Source organism: Meleagris gallopavo, chromosome 2 (assembly GCF_000146605.3).
Source record: "Meleagris gallopavo isolate NT-WF06-2002-E0010 breed Aviagen turkey brand Nicholas breeding stock chromosome 2, Turkey_5.1, whole genome shotgun sequence".
NCBI lineage: Eukaryota > Metazoa > Chordata > Aves > Galliformes > Phasianidae > Meleagris > Meleagris gallopavo.
In genome coordinates, this window is record NC_015012.2 from 66,488,833 (window position 1) to 66,506,731 (window position 17,899).

Genomic DNA, 17,899 nt, shown 5'->3' on the forward strand with positions numbered 1-17,899 from the left:
TTAAGCCATCCCACTTTAAATTATTAGCTGAGAGTAATTTCTGTGCTTCTGCCAACAGAAGAAAACTTTTGTATAATCATAGTTAAATCTCAGTATCTGAGTACTCCTCAAAAACTTCCTTTCTAGCTGTCTGGGGCAAAGCTGGTGAATATGCAATCTGCCAGCAATCTTTACTGCTGGTTATGCATGGCATTTATGGACTCTTGGTCTTGCTTATAGCAGATCATAACTCCTACGTGAACTTTTTTGTAACACTGTCAACAGTTTGCCATCATTATTTGAAGTGTAAATGTTAAGATATTGGAACTTTCCTTTCTGGGAATATCATTAGAAGAGTGTTCTTCATGTCTGCTCTTTAGGTGTAGTTTAAATAACAGTGGGATAAATGTGCATCCCAGGATTAATATATACAAATTAATACAGTGTGCAGCATTATAGTCTGACTTGCATTTGATGTTTCTCAAGGACATTAGAGTTGAGAGCTGACTTGTCTAGGAGTCCTGCCTCATGAAACACTGTTTGGTTTAACTTTGAGATCAGGTGTTTTGCTACATTGAACGTTGTGTTGCATCTCCTCTTTGTTGGCTTCCTTAAAGCTATCCAAACTAGACAGATCTGCTGACAGATCTTCAGCTTCATCTGTTCTGAATGGATTTAAGATTGTAGGACTTGCCTGCTTTGCTTTTAACGATGTTGGAGACCTTGTTGCCTCAGGTATCAGAAAAGCATAGGAAACTTGGCTAATTCAGTATGCTGGCACCTGAAATGCTCCCTTGAGCACATTAAGAAGAGCCTGAGTGGATAAAAAAGGCTTTTTTATTCTGACTACCTCTCTCCAATTTGCATATATTGACACTGGGAATTTAGCTTTTGAGAAAGTAAGACTAGCAGATGCAGTGTTTCTAAGGTTGCACAGGTAAGTGATGAGCAAATCTACTCGTAGGCAATATGGCAAAATGCCAGTTAACAGGATGCTGTACACACGAAGGGCCTGCAATTGAGCAGTTTGAGATATAGCTTAGTTATGTAGCGTACGAAGAGCTTTATCAGCATTCTGTGTGGAGTGTTTCTCAATACTGTTGTGTTGTTGCTAAAGCAGCACTAACCTTTAAGATCATTTTTGTTGTTTCTCTTTATGAAAGCTTCATTCTCATCTAATGGGACTGTATTTCATTTCTAGACAAATCTCCCTATCTTCAAATTGAAAGAATCTACAGTCAGAAGAAGATACAGTGACTTTGAATGGCTAAGGAATGAACTAGAAAGAGAAAGCAAGGTGGGTAAACTTAAATATGAACTAAGTCTTCATGCACATACAGGGAGAACTGATAATGAAATGTTATCTGTATCTTATAAGCATATAGCTACATCATAAGGCTGATGTTGCAGTTGAAAACTTTCAGAGCTAAAAGTGTATTTGAGGTTTGCTGAAAGACTAACACAGCTATTAGGCTGTTTAATGGCACTGAATTAGAAGTAATCAACTTAAATTCAGTCTATCAGTATGTGGGCAATTACTGTTCTTTAGTCCCGTTTTCCTTCACTAGAGATCTGAATGATGAGTTGGGTCCTCTAAAAGGAAGATGTGACACAGGAGTTGTATAAATTTGCTTACAGGCTGCATTTAGGACACATTTCTAAATGTTTCAGGTCGTGGTACCGCCTTTACCAGGAAAAGCTCTTCTTCGTCAACTCCCCTTCCGAGGAGATGATGGTATATTTGATGATTCCTTTATAGAGGAAAGGAAGCAAGCTCTTGAGCAATTCATAAACAAGTAAGTATTGGGTCTAGATATGTGGAGACAAACTCAGAACTGAGCCGTGTAAAATGGAATTATAGCTGCTAATCTGTTATGGTAGCTACACTAGGTTCAGTAATTAAAACTTTCCCATAATCTCACAATAGGACACATTAACATTGCTCATCCAGTGTTAGGTTTGGATATCTTGATGCTTACCTGAACAGCTAAAGTGAATGCTAGTGTTATAGCTAATTTATGCAAATTACTACTCAAATTATAGCATTCAAAAATAGTTCTACTTTGAGAAGCTATCCTGCACTAGGTGAACAATGAAATTTACAGTAGACTTACAGTGGTTTACTTTAATTGCAAATATGAGTTGTTATCAGCTCATATAACTATGCATATTTTTTGTAATATTATAAGAATCTTTCTGAAAATGTTAAAAAAAAGTGCTTGAGGTATGTATACCAATAGTTTGAAACAGACACTTTGAACTTTGTCACTGGCTTGCTAAGAGTAAATAGATATATCAGTAATAAAGACCTGTTTCTTGCTCTACCACCTGACACTCCTAACTACTCAACATATAGTGATTTTAGGAGCTACTTTAACCTTTCACGCTGTAGGTCCAAATCACAGAATGATTTGGGTTGGAAGAGACCTTAAAGACCATCTTGTTCCAGCCTCCTTGCTGTGGGCAGGCTTCTATCCCATGAGATTGACTGCCCAGGGCCTCAACCAACCTGGCTTTGTATGCCTTCAGAGATAAGGCACCTGCAGCTTCTCTGGGCAATCTCTTGTAGCTCTTCCCCAATCTCTGAGTTAAGAATTTCTACCTAACATCTAACCTAAATCTCCTCTCTCTTAGTTTAAAACCATTACCTTTTGCCCTATTACTATTACAATATGTAAAAGGTTATTTTTTTTTTTAATAAATTATGTTTAAATGCTAGAAGGCCACAGTGACATTTCTTCAGAGCTTTCTCTTCTCCAAGCTGAACAATGTCAGCTCCTTCAGCCTTCATAGAGAGGTGCTATAGCTGGATAAATGAAATACTGTCATTACCTAGTTTGTCAGATCTCTAAAGCCAACATTGTTCATACCATCTGGTTCTGGACTTCTTTCATCATTAAAAAGTTTGAGCTTGTCAGTTCCACTAATATTTTAATCTTGTTCAATAATAATGTTGTTTAATGGGAATGGGAGATACCCTTCAGTTGAACAAGATCTTAATCTGCTCGTATATAGCTGATTATAGTCAGTTTTTTTTATTGATCAGTTCAGGCCTGTGGCTTGGGGAATCACGAGTGAATGACTAGCTTACTAGAAACTAAACTTGCACAAGTCTTCATATAGTTGCTTGCTAGTTCAGTTTGAAGGTATTTCTAATATTTCTGAGCAAATAAAATGCTTCCAACTGTTACTTCTCTGTTTTAAGACAAGTGAGATGAATTTTTGCATATTCAGTTTTGCTTTTACGGTACATGAAGGCAGATGTGCTTGTGCTAAGATAAAATGTGCTTTGTAAGGCTGTATGATACAGTTGTAACTGTGGAGTTATAACTCTCATTCAAGCAGACTTGGGACTGTCCAGTTTGGAGGAACAATACATACTAGCACTGAGTTTATCAACATGCACAGAAAGAAGGTGGCTGACATTCTAAAGCAGCTGATAGTGAAACAGCTTAACTCAAATAGCTGAAGAACATCACAAAGAAGAGCATTTCAGTATAGCTGATAGAAATGGAGTGATCAATTTGCTGATAACGCTTTGAGTCTTACAGCCAGTGATGCACTGATCTTGTGGCAGTATGAAACTTCTTGGTCAATTTTCTTTTCCTTGAAAGATAGAAGCAGGCTGTTAGTGTAGTTATTGATGTAGTGGCAGACTTGAGTACATCTGGAAAAAGACTCATCAGGCAGAACTCAGCTATTCAAGCTCATCAGTCTATTCTAATGGTTGTATTTGCTTGAGTTGCCTATGCCAATTAAAGTTTTAAATCAGTAGCAGCTTTTAAGATTCTACAAAGTATTCTGTGCTGGTGAACTTAGCCTAGAGTGGATCTCACGTAACGTAGTTACAGTACTGCATTCTCAGAGCTCATCTTTATTCAATGCCTAAGATAACTGGCACTGCTGCATCCAGAGAAGGTCACCAGAAGGCACCACTGCCAGCTCTTGATACTCAGGAATGTTTAGGTGACTGTTGTTGAGAAGTTTTAGACAACACTGAGCCTTTTTGAGCTAGCCCAAGTGGGCCAGTTTGCTTGCAAAGCCATCAGTACTACTTGCAGTGCCAGATGCAGGTGGTGTAGCTATGCTGCAGAAGCCGTTTCTGCTTGAACCTAACTTAAGGAGGCATGAGAACTTTGCAAGTGTGTCACCTTAGTGAAGAATACTGAGGGGGGGAAAACGTACAAAATGAGGTATTTGTGTGAAAGCAAGAGCTGGATGTGAGAATAGATCTAGTCTAGCTGTTCAACTACCAATTTGTACCCTTTAGATGAGGGTGAAAGAATGTACTCTTTTCCTGAATTTTTCTTTGAACTTAAAGGCAAACAACTTAGTCAGATATGAGTAAGAAACCTAAACTAGCTATTCCAGGCTGTGTTTTACCTTAGACTGCTGCCTATTTACTTGCACTTGTTAAGGTTGATAGGCTTTGACTATTCTCAATGCAATCTATCAGCGCTGGGTAGGAGAGCTTTGCTTGTTGCTTTGCCTCAGTAGCCAATTATGACAAATTAATCAGTCCTGTGGAGGAAATAAACGCTAATAGATACACGTGGAGAAGTACTATGCTGAGCCTCTGACATTGTCATTTAGTTTTGTGAATAATCTTCCATTTAGAGCAGACATGTTCTAACAGATAATTCAGTTTCAGCTTCTTTACTAGTAAAAAAAAAAAAGTAGGCTTTGTGTAGTTCATATCTGAAACAAAAACCTATGATAGAGATGTTATTCTCTTCTAGAACAGACAAACTCACTCTATGTTTCATATCTAAAGACACCTTCAGTTAACAGAGTGGCCGTATCTAGTACCCTTTGGTTAAGCACCAGTGCTGCTTGTGCATACTGAAAATATGACCATGGTAATGTTCTGCTTTAAGTTGTCAGGGCCTGCAGAAGACCTTCACACCCCCTGGTGGACTAATTATTACTCTGTCTGGGCTAACTAAATGAAATCAGGCTGAGAACAGATGTGTTAAGCTGTTTTTAGAGAGGTATTCTGTGCCAAAAGCATCAAGACCAATAAAATCAGCTTAACTTGGTTTAACTTTCTCATGTTAGAATGGGTGCTTTGATTGTAGCCTCTCAGCTGCAGGTAATGGATGACATAATATGCTTCCTACTGATCTGAGTCACTCAGAGTTCCTGTGGACTAATTTAATGTAGGGGAGAATGGCAAGTCTTGCCAGACATCGTTGTAGACACCAACAGTAGCTGGAAGTGGATCTATGCTGAAGAGCAAGCCCATAGGTTGTTGGTATAAAAACCCTTGCTACTGGCAAGCTGCAAGTAGGCTCAGTTTGTGAGAACTAACACTTTTTTTTTTCTTCTCCAGGGTTGCAGGCCACCCACTGGCACAGAATGAGCGCTGTCTTCATATGTTCTTACAAGATGAAGTAATAGACAAAAACTACACACCATCCAAAATAAGACATACTTGAATTCTGAAATCCTTTCCAAACATTAGTGGTTCTTATGCTTGATTTTTAAGAGGTTGTAGTTTGTCTTAGCATGCTGAGGATAAACAGGCACAAAGTATCCACTAACATCAGTACACTGCTTGGTCTTTGCATATACTTTATAGCATTAAAAAACTCACTTGTCTTTTAGCTTAATCCCTCTGATTCAAGAGTACTATATGAGACCATTCACCTCTTGCAATGTCTCACAAACCTTTCCACTCATTTGCAATGACTTAACAATGTTTACTGACTTGGCCTTACTTGAACTTGCACAGTTGTAGTGTCACATGTTCACTTGTATTTGACTAAACTGCTATGCTTTCTGAGGTAGTCATTTGTCTGAACTTCTTTAAGAGACTGCTTTCTTTCTGATAACCCTGTGTGAGATACACTTATGCAATTGTCTTCAAGCTTGTAAAACTCTTTATACTGAAGTAATGAGGGAATTATCTTTATATTCTGTAAGAGGAAAAAATCAAATTTATATACTAAAATAACTTGTCTAAAAGTTTTGAAATAAAAGTGAAAATGCACTTCAGATGTTTGTCACTCTTGACCTCGAGTGTGGACTATCTCATCATTTCTGAGAAGGAAGACTTTGCTATTCTAAGTGAACTAATGTTTCAGCCTTGCTGTAATCTTCTGCAAGGTAGTGCTTTGCCCCTAGCAGCTAACCCTATAATCCCCTTGGATATGGGCATTCACCAATCCAGTTGTATCATAGAATGGCTTGGGTTGGAAGGGACTTCAAGGGTCATCAGAGATGGGGCATCCACAACCTGTCTGGGCAACCTGTTCTAGCACATCACCACCCTCTCAGTGAAAAACTGTCATTGATAAAGTGTTAAAGAGTATTGGTCCCAGGACAGACCATTGGAGGAACTTGCTCGTCACCAGCCTTCACCTGGCCATAGAGCTGTTGACCGTAATCCTCTGTCTATGACTTTCAACCAATTCCTTATCCATCCAATAGTCCACCCTTAAAATCTGTCTCTCTCAATTTTAGAGATGAGGATGTTAGTGAGGAACCACATCAAAGGCTTTGCCAAAGACCAGGTTGATGACATCAGTTGCCTTCCCTTTGTCCACTGATGCCATCACATATAGAAGGCTACTAGGCTAGTCAGGAATTACCTTCCCTTGCTGAAGCTGTGCTGGCTGTCTCAGATAACCTGTTTGTCCTATGTGTGCCTTAGCATGTCTTCCAGGAGGATCTGTTCCATGATCGTCCCAGGCACAAAGGTGATGCTTACTGGCCTGTAGTTCCCTGGATCTTCTCTCTCTTATAAATGGGTGTGATGTTTTCCTTTTTGTCACATTATGAAATGTGGAAAGTACTGAAGGTTGTTCCACTGTGGTGGGCCTAAAGCTGCAGCTCTGTTCATGATAGTCATCAGATACGTGGCTTCATTAAACTTGGAAGAAGGATACATCTTCACTTGGTATGGGAAGCCTCAATCTAGATTCAGCTATTACATGGAAATTATACCATTCTGCAGAGAAAGAAATGTTGACATAATCCATGATAGGGCTTTGAGGTCCTTTAGCTGAAGATTAAGGTGGTTCTGATCTGCAGCTGCATGACATGCAAGTCATACAAGCATGCTATGCAATGTGCTTGCTTCCCTGAATGTTTAGAGAAGGAAAGGCTGTAACATTGTGCTTGTATGACCAATGGTGAAATGCAGACTATGAACTTGAGTTTGCAAGTAACAAAGCTGAAATAATCTTTCTCCCTAAATGCTTTTATGGCTAGAAAAGCCTTCTTAGTACTCTGAAATGTGATGTGGAAGTTACCTATCCAGATACTCTTGAAAACCAATTCAAGAACACTAGTAGCAATCTGATCCAGTGTTTTGTGTTCTTAACGGTGCATGTTCTAAACAATTTGAGTGCATGTTGGCTTAGAGTTGGTTTTGATGCTTTTTCCTTCTTATATAAAAATATACTCTCTTCTATCACTATGTAGAGAACATGCTACAAACACACAAAGTTACTAATTTTCTTTAAATAAGACTGTTAATCTCATTTTAAACTTCTGCTCTGTCATTTGTATAGAATTCTGGATGTGAAAGCTTGAGCTGATGAAACATTGGTGGGCTGACTGGGTTATGTGTAGTATCAGTGAACACTTGTCTTTAAGCATTCTATTTTGTGGCTGCAATAAAACAAGAATTCATTTCTGACTATATCAACAAAGATTATCTGGTTGCTCGCAACCAAGTGCAATCTTTATTTTTGGATTTTGCAATGGAAGGAAACATACTAGTTGCTAGTGGTACCGCTCTGGGTTGCAAGTGGGTTGTGTAAGTTTTGATGCTTGATTCCATGGATAGGACTGTGGGATAGAATCAGTGCAGTCTTTGGTATGTATGAAGGGAGCAAAAATCAGTTATTTGAGTGTCAAACTTTTTAGTCTAGCTTTTCAAGTAGTTCTAGTTAATGCAAAGCAATCTTTTATAAAATTCCCTCCTACTGTTGAATTACACTTAAAGGCTGAGTTACTCTTGAAAATGGGGAATGAAAGGTTAAATGTATATGAAGTTTTATTATTTAGATACATAATCAGGTCTCCTTTTTTCTTTTCTCAAATGTTCTTTTCTGTGAGAAGCTTCTTTCTGAAATCAAAGTAGATCTTCTGTCATATCCCTAAAAGATGATGTTATGATCTTTATCATCTGCTGCAGGCCAAAAAAATCAAAGCTGAAGAGGGAAGAGCTGCATACTTGATGTCAGTAGATTCTTCTTGTATTTCTGAAGTGTAGCAAGGACTTTGGAGTTGCTACAACCTCTGAAATTGACAGTATCTTGGATACGGTGGGCATCTGCACTGGCTTCTAGGATTTCTCCTGAGTGTCAGTGCTTTGAAGCTAGCTAGTTCTAGTGTAGCGTGATTCTGCTGCTGTACAATCTGCGGAGGAACACTGTCTGAGATTAGTCATCTAGGGACTGGGACTGGATAGCATACGGCAGCTATCTCAGATCTTAGGTGCAGTTCATGTTTATTGCTGCACAGCATGAGACTTGTTGAAATGGGTATTTTGTCATTGGTTCTGAACAGCAGTGCCCTCAACCTTTTTAACTCATAAACTGAATTGTCACAAGGGTGGGAAATAACTCATTGTTGCCATCTTCAGCTTTCTTTAGAGCAAGAAATAGTAAAAACTGTTGTAAGCGCAGAAAGAACTCTTAAGTGTTTGCTGGTTTGTTTGTTTTTTTTTTTAAGAGATAAATTCACCCCATCATATGGTAAATGCATTCTCAAATACTCCATACAGAAGGTGTTCCAAAGTCTCGTAGTCCACACTTTGTCTAACCTGACTCATTGGAAAACTAGTCTTGTACATGTAATGGTCCTGCTGTCTTGGTAAGAATGGAATGTGAGACTCTTAAGTTTCTCAGACTTAAGAGAGATGGGGTGGAAAAACTTTGACTTCTGTATTTGGAATCCATGGAGTTGGGATTTCAGTCATGGTCCGTGTTTCTTGACACCAACAAAGAATGAGCTGTTGATATACTCTGTACGTTTCCAGTTGCTGTTTTCATGTGTGCAGTCTTCGGTTACTCACTGCCTTATAAACAGTGTGTTTTATTTTCCTTCTATTGCCAGCTTCATCCTGTGCACTGGAGTTTCTTACCCTTTTCTTTGATAACACAACTGGACACATTAATAAAACTCCCGAATCTTTTTAGTTGAAGCAGTGTTTTTGTACTCATCAATCGTGAGCTGCACAACTCACAAATACTAAAAACTGAAATAACACAAAATGGAAAACTTACACAAGTTAGACATCTAATCTGTTTAGAAGTATGTCCCAGAAAAAGCTCTATGTCAGATCCTTGAGAAGCAAATGTTAGAAACCTTGCAGTAAGTATATATATGGATTACAGAAGACGGCTCTGTGCAAGACTTCAAAGTCCCTTTGCCTGAAGGTAGCATCAGCTGTAGCTGAGTTATTCCCTTAATGTTTGTCTTGCCTGTTCTTTAAAACCTCTGATGATGGAGACCCCCCACAGTACCTAAGACAATACATTTTAGTAGGCATTATTTCTGTTCCCTGTTAAGTAGGTTACAGTGGAAGATGCTAATCCAGAAACAAAAGGAGAAGTGTTAAAAGGACAGTGAAAAGTAAATTCAATATATTTTTATTCTTTGTAAATACAATGAGTACAACTTTTTAACTTCACAAATCAGTTAATCCACTTTGTACAGGAAAAGTTTTACTCATTCTATGATAGTCCAAGTGCTGATTTTTCTCAGTGCTAGTTTCTAATAACAAATCAAATTTTGAAAAGTACAGCAGCTATCTTTAATTTTTTTCTACGTGTTTCATACATCAAATAAGCAGCTTATAACATTTTTGTGTGTAAGAGGGTATAGGTGAACAAGGCTTCAAAATTAGAACCTGGAATTTTCTAAAAAGGCATTGGAGACATGAAAGTTGTTAGCATCGTTTCAGTCAACCAACTTTATTTCCTTGAAATAAAATTATTTCCGTTGGTGTCTTTACAGTCATTTTCACTTCTCTGCGCATCTCACTGACAAAGAGTTTGGCCGCCGTTGCCTTTGGTTTCAGCAGTGTGCCAACGGGACAGCCAGCAGGTCACTGAAGCAATCATCTCCATTGGATTTGGTTTTGCTGTTTTTGTCTTCCTTCCTTGACTTATACTCTTTGCCAGAGGCTGTGTGGATGGGTATGTGGGTGTAAGAAGGAGAGAAGGGTTGGGGAGTTGTATAAAGCTCTTCTGTCATGAGATGTTAATTCTGGTGACATCTGCATCACAGATCACCAGTTTTATTTTGCAGGAAGAATGGAACTGCTGTCATATGCTACTTTTTAATCAGTTCTGAAGGCCACTTCATGATGTATTACTGCAGAAGCAATGTTTTGGTAACCTGGTCTTAAATGTTGCCTATTGTATTAAAACATTTTACCAACATAGGCTACTTTTAGAACAGTTCTGAAGGCCACCACATCTCACGTTACAACAGAAGCCAAGTTTGGTCACCCAGTTCCAAATACTGAACAAAACTAAAGTACCTTCTTTCACATTTCGTCTCAGATCTGCCAGTTAAATGAGAGAATAGCACAGTCTTTGTTAACTATGACTGGCATCTGAATTGCCTCCATCCTGTAGTAACAGGAAAAGCAGCCAAATTCCAACCACTTTCACTTTTTCTGTAGAACAAAGCATTCTCTCCATGATCTAAATCGCTCTGTTCAGAGCAGCAGAATCATATCTACTGGGGTATTTTTTTGTCAATGGGTTTAAAGGCTAAACATTCCCAGGCTTATGCTTCCTGTAGATTTTGTTAGTTGAGGCTTATTCTCCATAGATAAAAGTTCTTCTCAAACTGTCCATCCTGATCGTTTGTTTTAAGGAAATTTATATGTCACTGGATTTGTACATATCTGAAAGCAGTCTTGTGATTGGTACATTCCCAATGGTCTTTTTGAAAAACACTTCTTCTATTGTAGATGGACTAATAGAACGTAAAGCTGGTAAAAGCAATAAAAGTTTTCCGAAACGACAGGGTTGTGTAGGGTACCTGGAAAGGAGAGAGGAAAAAAAATGTTAGTGAAGTTTTTCGATATTTCTCCAAAGAAAATCTTTTATGTTATAGAGAAGATCAATATTCAGTGAATCGTACAGATGGGTGCTACCTGTGCTGAACCCCTGGCTTGTACTCACGTGAGCAAGAAGGTTGACCCCAAAGAACACTCTCTTAATGGAGGTTAGCAGAATATAGAGCAAAGTCCCTGAGTTTTGATTAGCTCCCTTGTTTATTCCCTCAGAGTAGCAACAATATAAATATAGGATCTGCTCTGACTTGTCCCTCCAACAACAACTATGTTCTTGATGCAGTTCAGGGACAAGCTTGACCTATAATAAATACCCAGTCATTTAAAGTGCAATTTAAACTTAGCTGAATTGTCATGGTAATCATTTTGCTTCCTGATTGCCTTACACATTTAATAACAATTGACATTTTGAAAGTAATTTTTTTTTATTAAAGAACCTGTGTTTTGTCCCCAGGTAATGTATTTGCATAATAGGATATTTTCCATTCTTTCTCACAGCTTTTGAAGCTAATATAACGCAGGATATGTATTCTACTTGTGCTTACACTGACTTCACACCAGTGTGATTCTCAAGTCTCTGCGTAGCAGTGGTTTCCCTATAAGCAGAAATAGATCCACGAAGAAACATTTCTCCAGACCACCCTCCTTTGCACCCTACTGAGTGCAGCTGCCCCCGCTGCAATCAGAGGGCGGCAGTACTCTAACACTGACTGGAAGGTACACTCAAGACTGAGGGTGAAGCAGGAGATGAAAGCCATTGGTGTCAGTGTGACAGTTCTGATAGCAGAGCCAGGATTTCTCCTTTTCTAGAAAAGCTGCAGAAGCTTTGGTTTCCTGATATAGGAAGATGAGGTTGTTGAGCAAGTAGGCATTACTCAGAATATAGGCAGCCTTTCACTGCATTATTTGCTGCATTTGTTTCTTTGAGAAAAGTAATCTTTTATAAAAGATTCTCTTTAGCTTAGGATTTCCTACAGTGCAAAAATGGAATGCAGATGTCACCATGCCTGGAATGGAAAACATGGCAAGGTGACAATATGTTTCCCTGGCTTTTCTCTCCAACAAGTCCCTCCAGCAAGACTCTCCAAGGAGCACTTTCCATGGGAAAGGCCTCCTGTGAGAACAGGAACAGGTTGCTGTGCAGTGATGATTCTTTTTGCTCTGAACTAGCCAGAACTGGACAAAATTTGTGTTTTTGCTCCCATCTGCAGGGCAGGACATTGCCTTTGGGCTAAACAGAAGTGCTTCAAAGACTGCTGCCAACTACTCTCTAACATGGAGTTGACTTCTGCTAGGCAGACCTGCTGTTAGAGCAGATAAAAGTTTCAGAAACAAAAACAGCATAAAAGAGCCTCTTCCACCACTTCATCTCCACTGTGGTGTTCTCATGGATCTCCACTGCATGGGCTATGATAGGGTCTTCACAGGACCTGCTGCAGCTCTCCCCGGGCATCCTGATCCAGCCAGGAAAGCTGATGCAGAGGGTGTACTCTTTTGGCTTCTCCCTGCCCTTCCTCTATGAACAGTTCCATGGCAGGAGGCTGCTCATCCCTTCAGTAGCGTGTTACAGAGTGGGGATTTGCATTTTGTATTGCATATGTAACCCATTCCTGGGTTTAGCTCTGTACAATTTGTGGGATGCCAGCTACAGCTTGTATAGCAGGTTTTAAGATTGCTGTGCCCTAGGAAACCTATACGAGGTGAGACAGGTAATTTTTTTCTTCTGAAACTGATTCTCATCACTCTGCTCTGATACCAAGATGAGTTTCACAAATTTATTTTTTTCAGTTTATCTGGGAAGAGTCACTAAGCTTCTTTGTTTCTTAATTTCTCTGTGCAAAGTGGGAGAAATGACATGGGGAAGTGTACTGGGGATCATGGGTGAAAGGCACTTACTCTGCCTGATGTTAATGATGTTAAGCATCACTGTTAGCAATACTTAACAGAATAGAAGGTGGAGGAAATCTAGCCTTTGAGAATGCAAAACGCCCCACAGCAGTATCACTTCTCAGAGGAAAATCTCTCCTTCTCCCATTTTCCATTTGTCTGAATAAACACCATTCTCCTCATTTCCTTGGGAAATGCCTCATTCCAGGAGGCCGGGTGATGTAAAAACCTGGGTGATTATGTCCTCTCTGCCACAGCGGGAGCGGGATGTCAGCCCTGCAGCTGCGGGAGGGATTCGACGGAGCTGACCTGGTATGGATGTAGCTGTTCAGGGTGAGCTGGGCCTCGTCCTGGAGGGCGGCAATGGCAGCGGCGTTCCGGAAGCTCCTCAGCTCGGACCCGCTGTGTGTCGGCACTGAAAAGCAGATGGTTACAGCTCAGTGGGGTCAAGACAGACCAGCCGGCACTACCCGCGTACATTAAGCAGTCTCACTAGTTCCCCAGTGCTCTGCTGTCAGCCTTTCAAAGCACAGCACTGACTATTGCAATTCCATACCAGGGAGCAATTGAGTGGTGCGGTGCTACGTGTGCTTTAGAACGTCATTTTCACTTTTACGTGGCAGCTTCGAAGCTATCGGGCCAGATAGGTGTGAGGTGACTTCTGCTTACCAGCTTTGAAAGTGACGATGCATTTGAGACAGGCAAATTCAGTAGCATCTAGCCGGAGTTGTCTAAATCTAGCCACAACCTCCTGTAAAGCCTGTATTTCTGAAATAATTTTATTCAGCTTCTGAGAATCTGTATTGTCACCGTTCATGCCTGAAACAGAAACAGATGAAATAAATAATATTAAATGCATTTGCTTTATTTTATATTGATTTCTGACAAAATCCTGCATATCGATATCCATTCTATTGTCACACTTGTCTATCTGGTTCCATGTAAACTGACTATATTGTATGAAAGTTAATATAAAATCTTCTCTTGGATGATAACAAACACAGTAATTTGCATTTAAATGACAATGCAAGCAGTCATGAATACAACAAAACAACATTATTTGCATTTAAATATAGATTTATAAATGACAGGTATGCTCTATTGTTCAGTAGGGATTTGTTATTCTTTACATGTTGTTCTTTTTTCAGTAATGTATTTTTATGGTAATTTTTGTAACAAAGTCATTAAATTGTGCAATTCTTACCAGATACAGCCAGTAGAGTGTTAGCATCAACTGGAATGGCCCATTGTGCTATTCCTAGAACAAACAGTTCTCTCCAAGCATCTTCCAAAAGCATCAGCTGTCATACAATAGATGTACAATATAACATAGTGTATAATTTATAGATTTACAAACAATTTAAATATGTAAATTTCTGTTATTTTAAAAACTGCTTTAAATGCTTGTCATGGTATTTTCCCCACCGAATTTGTTAGCTCTTCTCTTAGCTTTTAGAGAAGGTGTCTGGAAATGAGGCTATGCGTTGTTGAAAATCACTTGGAGTTGGCTCACTATGCACTGTGTTGTAGACCAAAAGGGAAGAGAAAGGAGAGTGAGAAGTCCTGCCCCTGAGAGCTTGCACTTGACCTGAGCACTTGCCTATGTTTTTCAGCACAACTCCTGGCAGCGTGGGCTTTCTCTTGCTCTCCGTGGGTACATGGAACTGTCCTAGGACAGATTGGAAGAATGCTTTCCTCTTGTTCTCTGGGGATTTTCAGCTCTTCCTAACAGGCATCAGCAGGGCAGTGGGCTCTGAGCTCAGCATTCGAGCAGCTATGCTGTCAGCATTGCTACTTCCCTGCAATTTTTGTACATTGTCTGGCTTTATGAATGATGTGCTTTTCTCTGTTTGGAGGCAATGCCATCTATTTCCGTGGAGAGGCACTGGTGCATATGAGGAGATTTGACTCCTGATAATGCGTATGGCAAAGCCAGTACTGAGAGCATCTAAGGGTTATTGGCCCTGACCAAATCTTAGGAGGGGTGTGGAGGGTCCCAGTTCAACTGACATTTGTTAGCTCCCTGACCCGGCTAAGGGACGTGCTGGGGGACTTCCTGTCTCTCTGTATGCTGGGAGAGATGTGGAGGGGTGAGACTGTAGTCTCCCCCCTCAGAAGGAGTCACCTCATGGCTTCATTCAGTGAAAACAGATTGTGCAGAATATACGGCAAAAAAACAGCAAACCACAATAATATTGCTGTGGTCCCTGAAAATAGCAGCTGCATCTCAGGGAGATAGAAAGGAAGGCATATGAAGTCAAGAAAATTCTGAGAAAGAAATACCTCATACCAAATGAATGTTTTTCTTGGAATTAGATATATGAAAGTAATAGATGATACAGAAAACATGCACTAAAAATGAATCCCTAATCTAAGTGCCCTAGCAGCATTGAGAGTTTTAAGCCACCCTGCTCAGAACAGAATGAGAAGAGCTCTCATAAGCTTGTTGCTATAGTTTTAAAACTTCAGTGTGCTATGTACTTTGTAGAACTTCTACATAACTTGGTTAAGGAAATTGTGTCTAAAAAGCATGTTGCCTCTAGTTACATATAATTTGTTTGAAATAATTTCATTCACAATGCTAGAAGCTGCCCAGATCATTTTATGTGGGGGGAGTCTAGGCACAGCACCAATCTCAGCTCCAGCCAGAGCAAGAAAACCTGCCCTTGAGCCTTGGAAATGCTGCAGTCTGCCTGCCCCAGCCCCTCCTCCAGGTAATCCTGATGGGTATACAGGTTTCTGTATGATATAGGAAATTATTTGCCAGCCTTTCATTTGTTTTTGTAATACGTTTTTTGTCATTCGTTCATGCAGATACAATGGTAGTGAATGGTGGTTCCTGGAAGATATCATTTTCATATGTTCTTTCCCACTGAGCGTTTAAAGTCAGAGGACTTTAGAAATAAGAGACTATTCCAATAGCTGAGGCTTTCTTCATGCCTATGCATAAGTCTGTAAAACCATCAATTAAAGTAATTCATGCTGAAGTCATACTCAGCCCTTCAGAGAAACAAAAAATGCCAGGCTTTCTAAAGGACCGGTTTTTGCTTCTTAATCCATCTCGTCTTGCTAGCATTGCCTTTTCTTGCTTTCTATTGCATTGGGCCGATCTGTCTCTTGGAGCAGCTGAGCAGGCGTGCAGGCCAGCAGGCTCAGAGCACGGCGTTTTGATTGTGTGGCTCCACAACAACAGTGTGACGGGCTCTGAAGAAGTGGGAAGGGGCAGCCTCTGCTTCAGTCAGAGGAGTGGCACGGCCATCACAGGCCTGTGTCTGGACAGCAAATTTGGCTTCTCCTTGTTTTCTTCCTTTCAGGATCAGGCGGTTCCAGAGTCCCAGAGTCACAGTGTAGTTCCCTTTCCAGAAAAGCAAAAAGCAAGAGCAAATCCAGGAAAAGGTTTCTGATTCTACTCAAGCAGATGTCAGGGATACAAAAAGAGAAATTCGGACATTTACAGATGGGCCATTGTCAATTAAATACTGCAACAGCACTACTATAAAAATCAATGGTCTGATTATTTGTGAAATAAGGTGATTAAAATCAGGGTTATTTCTTCTCCAGCTTTCCTGAACATGACAGGGGACCCATGTGACAAAAGGCCCAAGCAGCTTGAAGTTTTGAGGAAGACATTTTGCAATGAGGTACAGCAAGTGGGAATAATGATCTAGAATGGCTGGGATTTTTATATGTAGTTCACTCATTTTAGCCTTGAAGGTAAAGCAGACAGTGGGTTGTTAATGATGGCAGATGGCAGAAAAGCAGGCCTTGCTGGTTGAGGCGTGCCTGGTCACAGCAATGGAGACTTCCCTTCTCCCTCACACACAGAGATGGCCTGCTGGGAAATGCATCAGTATTATGTCAAATGAAGCCTTCACCTAAGGAGCTTCCCATGAACGTTGTTGGTTGCTGCAGACATCACTGGTCTGGAGATGGGCCCAGCACCTTCCTGCACCCTGCAGCTGTACTGATGCAGCATGCTTGCTGCATCTCCTTGATAGTGGGGCCTGCTCCTTGAGATCCAATGCTGCACAGGAATAACAGCAGCAGAAGACAACAGTAGAAACCAGCATATTGCAGTGAGACCACTGCCTTCCTGAGGGCGGTTACTTAAGGCCTGTGCAGCCTCCTGGGCCCTGCCCATCCCTCCTCTCACACACTCAGTCGCTGACAGCATCACAGCTGCTTGTTGGTCTGCTATGAAGACAGAGGTTTTAAGATCTGGTGCTATAAAAAAGACTTTTCAATAGACCTTAGCTTTATGACACACTGTGATGCTATACCCTTCAGCATAAAACACTGTGTTCCCTAAGAAGCTCAGTTCAAAATCTACACTTGCATGTGTACTGCAACTCTTGCAACATGAATCCATGGAGAGAAGCTAGTTCCTCTGATGTCTGGTACATGCAACATCTGAGGCATGGCATTTCTAGCAACAAGATTGTGAAATTAGCTCAATCATATCAAAGTATTAAACATCTTTTATGATTGGAATTTTGCGTAGATTTCTCCCCTTCCTTTTTATAATTCTGATTACTTTTTTAGAATTAATGCGTTATACAAAGCACACAGCATCCTCATCAAGAATCATTAAGAAATTGCTTCATCTTCTATGGTTCACATGTGATTTACTTGAAGCAAAGACAAATTGTCGTAGAGGAAAACAAGACAGATTAGGGAAGATTTTAATTAATGGTGAAAAAATATTGGGGGCTGGCCAAATTCTCATGCCACTATATTGGACTAATTGTAATGTAAGTTCACAGAAAACAATGGGAACAAGAAAAAATGTTGTCTGTGTAAACAAGAGGAGAGGAGAGGAGAGGAGAGGAGAGGAGAGGAGAGGAAGGAATGATCTTCAGAAATCACTTATATCCTCCTGGTCTGTAAGTTTAACTAAGTACACCTTATTCTGAAATAGAAAAATAAGATGCTATTCCCATTTTTTAGAAGAAAAAAATCAAGCCATAGGCAATTTCTACATTACTGCCT

General features: G+C 40.1%; 2 protein-coding genes across 2 annotated transcripts in view; one reads left to right on the forward strand and one right to left on the reverse strand.

Moving 5' to 3' along the window:
• The first annotated feature begins 690 nt into the window (after window positions 1-690).
• Window positions 691-9,136, forward strand: SNX3 (sorting nexin 3). Its single transcript, XM_010707537.3, has 4 exons — window positions 691-714; window positions 1,181-1,276; window positions 1,651-1,775; window positions 5,312-9,136. The coding sequence occupies exons 1-4, from the start codon at window positions 691-693 to the stop codon at window positions 5,415-5,417; spliced, it is 351 nt and encodes a 116-aa protein (XP_010705839.1). The 3' UTR covers window positions 5,418-9,136.
• Window positions 9,137-10,656: 1,520 nt separating this feature from the next.
• Window positions 10,657-17,899, reverse strand: part of NR2E1 (nuclear receptor subfamily 2 group E member 1) — a 13,462-nt gene continuing 6,219 nt past the window's right edge. Inside the window, exons 8-11 of the mRNA XM_010707538.3 lie at window positions 14,115-14,211; window positions 13,580-13,729; window positions 13,220-13,325; window positions 10,657-10,989 (exon numbers count right to left, since the gene is read on the reverse strand). Of these exons, the coding sequence (XP_010705840.1) occupies window positions 10,827-10,989; window positions 13,220-13,325; window positions 13,580-13,729; window positions 14,115-14,211 (516 nt within the window). The 3' untranslated portion in view covers window positions 10,657-10,826. The remainder of the gene's footprint in view (window positions 10,990-13,219; window positions 13,326-13,579; window positions 13,730-14,114; window positions 14,212-17,899) is intronic.